Raw genomic sequence first — 3268 nt, 5'->3', positions numbered from 1 at the left:
GCAGGTACCGAGGTACGACGGCCTTACAAGGTCAATATTTTTACTTTGGCTAGCGCTCGCTGATTTAATTACAGGCAGAGCGCCACAGAAAGAGCACGCAGAGACCGACAGATGCTGCAAAAATCAAGCCCCCGCGGTTCTACAAGCCATACAATTTGTATCGTGAGGGAGGACGCTGTCGTGTTTGGTCCCAGCTCGTAGCACAGCGGAGCTGCGAAGTTTGGCCGGCTGAAATGGGTCGGTTGGGCTAGTAAACAGTAATATGGATTTGGAAGATTGTGCTATGAAAAATAATTAATGCCCCTTGAAATGACCTGTTTTATTTCCCATTACACTCTCCAACCTTTGCGTATTTTCTTAGGGTTTTTTGACATACATGAACTCTTTACTTTGTCACTGTTGGAGAAATATGAATGTAATCATTTTATTTTTATCAAGTTACAGGCATTTGGTTTGTTTTAAAAGTTTGCTTTCAGGAAGGTTCTGTTGTATTTAACCTTAGACAGGGAGAACAAATGGTCCTCCCAGATAAGGAATGCCTAGCCTTATCCAGCTGTGCATGAAGCTGGTGACTGATCACCATCCGCAATAAAACTTTGTTTTCTTTGTTTTCAACCCCCATGTTGTAAATTCCTGAATCCTCTTGACCCTTTTTTGATGTGTGACAATAAAGCCAAAAGGACAGAGATGGCCCGGCACAGATGACCCCAGACTGTCAGGTAGTAAAAGTTCTCCGTTTGGGTTTATCCTCTGTCCTCTTCTATAGAACAGTCTAAGCTTGTGTTGTGTGGTTTTCGTTCTAGGATAAAATGGGTTATTTATAATAACCCTAACAGTCACCATCACACAATGTTCGTGTAGCGGTACTTTGCAATCATGAGCTACTTTACCGTGCATGATTGTAAAGTTTACTTTGTAAAACAACCTTTTCGCCCATTGCATGATGCTCCACCATCTGGAGACTTTTTCGCCATTCTTCTTTGCAACATAGCTGGAGTTTTGGATTGCAACAAATGTTGAATTTAACATGGGTCTGGACTTTGACTGAGCCAGTCCAACACGTGGGTGTTCTTTGATCCAAAACATTCCATTTTAGCTCGAGTGGCATTTTTAGGCTTGCTGTCCTGCTGGAAAGTGAAATTCCAGCCATTAATCTTGTTTGTTGCACCTGCTTAAAAAAAAAAAAAAAAAAAAAAAATAGCATCTGAATAGACGGCTGCCTCCATGGGGACGGTGCTTTCAGGGTTATCCGTACTCCACACATAGCATTTTCTATGTGGGACAAAAATTTTCGTTTGGGTCTCATTTAACCAGACCACCTGCACTTTATCAAGTCCAGACGACTCCAAAGCACTTTACACTACATTCACACACTGACAGCTGCCATGCTATGGCAAAGCAGGCGGTGGCTGGGATGGTCGGAGTGGGGAATCAAACCAGCAACCCTTGGGTTACAAGACTAATTAGACAAATTAATTATTACTTAGTCTTGTAACCCAGATAGCTGGGTGACACCCATTTCTCCATCTTCATTATACTGTCTGTTCTTCAATGACGTAAGTCCTGTATGATAATGATAGTAAATTACACACAATTGGACATCATTTATCAACTGTGTGACTTCAGAAGGCAGATAATTGCACTGGATTTTCTTTAGGGTTATGAGGGTAAAGGGGACACCATACAAATGTTGATACCAGTGTTTTTATCTGTCCACTTTTCATAAATGTGTGTGGATCCCGTTAAGTACTGTTTTTTTTTTTCCAGACAATGACTTTTCTTTTTACATGCAATAGCTAATATGGCAACATGTATTCTCTGTCAAGCCAAAATTTGGGGCAAGAACTGTCAATAACCCTGAGTAATGAGTCATTTGTTTATCACAGGGCTGAGGAGCAGGGATATAAGCAGTAGTCTGTCTGCCCGACTGTAGCTAATAAGGTGAAGGGGCCGTCTACAATCCCCGGGATCTGTTTCGCTTTCATTATATCCATCTCAGCTCATCGAAGCAAACCAAGCAGAAACAGCCGTGCGCGCTTTCATTTCCATGTCACTGAATGCAGAGGCTGTTCATATGGGCACCGAGCAGCCATGCGATTGGCTGAGCGCACCAGGAAGTCCGGCAGGGCGGCCGTGAAGTCAGCTGACTTCGACGCAGGCGCGTCGGCTGGACCGAAAGTCAACAGAGCGGCAACGCACGGAGAGAAGCGAGATCAACATGGTTCCAAGAGTTCAGTCTCTAAGCGGCGCGGTGGCCGTGTGGCTGCTGGTGTTCTCCTCCCTGATCCCCGCGGCGGAGGCGTACGACGCGGGCGACGCTCTGGCCCTGCTGCTGTGCACCGTCCTGATGGTGGTGGGCTTCTGCGCCTTCCTCGGCTGGTACGCGCGGAGGCGGAACGGGCCGCTCTGAGGACGGTGGATTTCACGCACCTAACCTCGTTGCTGTGGGCTGCCCCGTGGTGCACGGTCCCCCCCACCCCCTCCCCTTAATCCACAGGACCATTTGGCGCAGGCTCGGCTCTGAAACGTGCCTTTTATTGGATGCATATTCCCAAAGATGAGCCGGGGGAATCACGTGAAATCCGGGGAGGGAGGCAGGAAACATCCAGGAAGTCTGCGACACCAAAGCTGCGGTTATAAACCGAAAGACTGTTGCCTTTCATCCAAAGAGACTGCTGCTTTTATAGTGTTCAGCTTAAAAGGCATGCGCGTCTTATTCCAAATATGTTTAAAATGATCACTGTGGTTACCTAATGTGCTTTTGAGATCGACATTGATTTGATTGATCCACGAGATCACATGACTGGACTGGGATTGCGAAATAGGATCTGGAAGATGTGATTATAGCTTTTGTAAGGAATAAACTTGTCTGTTCAAACTTCTCTAAATACTTGTTTTTGTTGATCCATTGCATACTACACAAAAGGTCCGTCACGTTATTAGCTTTGCCAGTTCCTAGACAATATTTTTTAGTTTTTTCATTTTGGGCATGGTGATGAAAATAGCATAGTCTTTGGGGAATATGTGTATCTTGCACATTTTCAATAAGATGAGGGAAATACATATCCCTGGTAGGGTCTAAAAGTAATGGAATACACACACATATATATATATATATATATATATATATATATATATATATATATATATATATATTTAAAATATAAATTTGTAATGTATGTTCAAGGGACCGAGGCGGAACAATACCCCCTTTAGCTCTTATTGAAAATATTAGAAAACTAAATATAGGTGGGTAGATATGAGTATA

The 3268-nt window shown here is 43.8% G+C and overlaps 1 protein-coding gene across 1 annotated transcript; it reads left to right on the top strand.

Moving 5' to 3' along the window:
• Window positions 1-2119: 2119 nt before the first annotated feature.
• Window positions 2120-2888, top strand: LOC110369535 (small integral membrane protein 30-like). The gene has a single exon (XM_036149275.1). It carries the CDS (start codon window positions 2219-2221, stop codon window positions 2408-2410), a length of 192 nt encoding a protein of 63 aa, XP_036005168.1. The 5' UTR covers window positions 2120-2218; the 3' UTR covers window positions 2411-2888.
• The last annotated feature ends 380 nt before the right edge of the window (window positions 2889-3268 follow it).

Source organism: Fundulus heteroclitus, chromosome 17 (genome assembly GCF_011125445.2).
Source record: "Fundulus heteroclitus isolate FHET01 chromosome 17, MU-UCD_Fhet_4.1, whole genome shotgun sequence".
NCBI classification, from domain to species: Eukaryota; Metazoa; Chordata; class Actinopteri; order Cyprinodontiformes; family Fundulidae; genus Fundulus; species Fundulus heteroclitus.
Note: the sequence above shows the minus strand (reverse complement) of the source record. Positions and strands in the feature narration are given on the sequence as shown.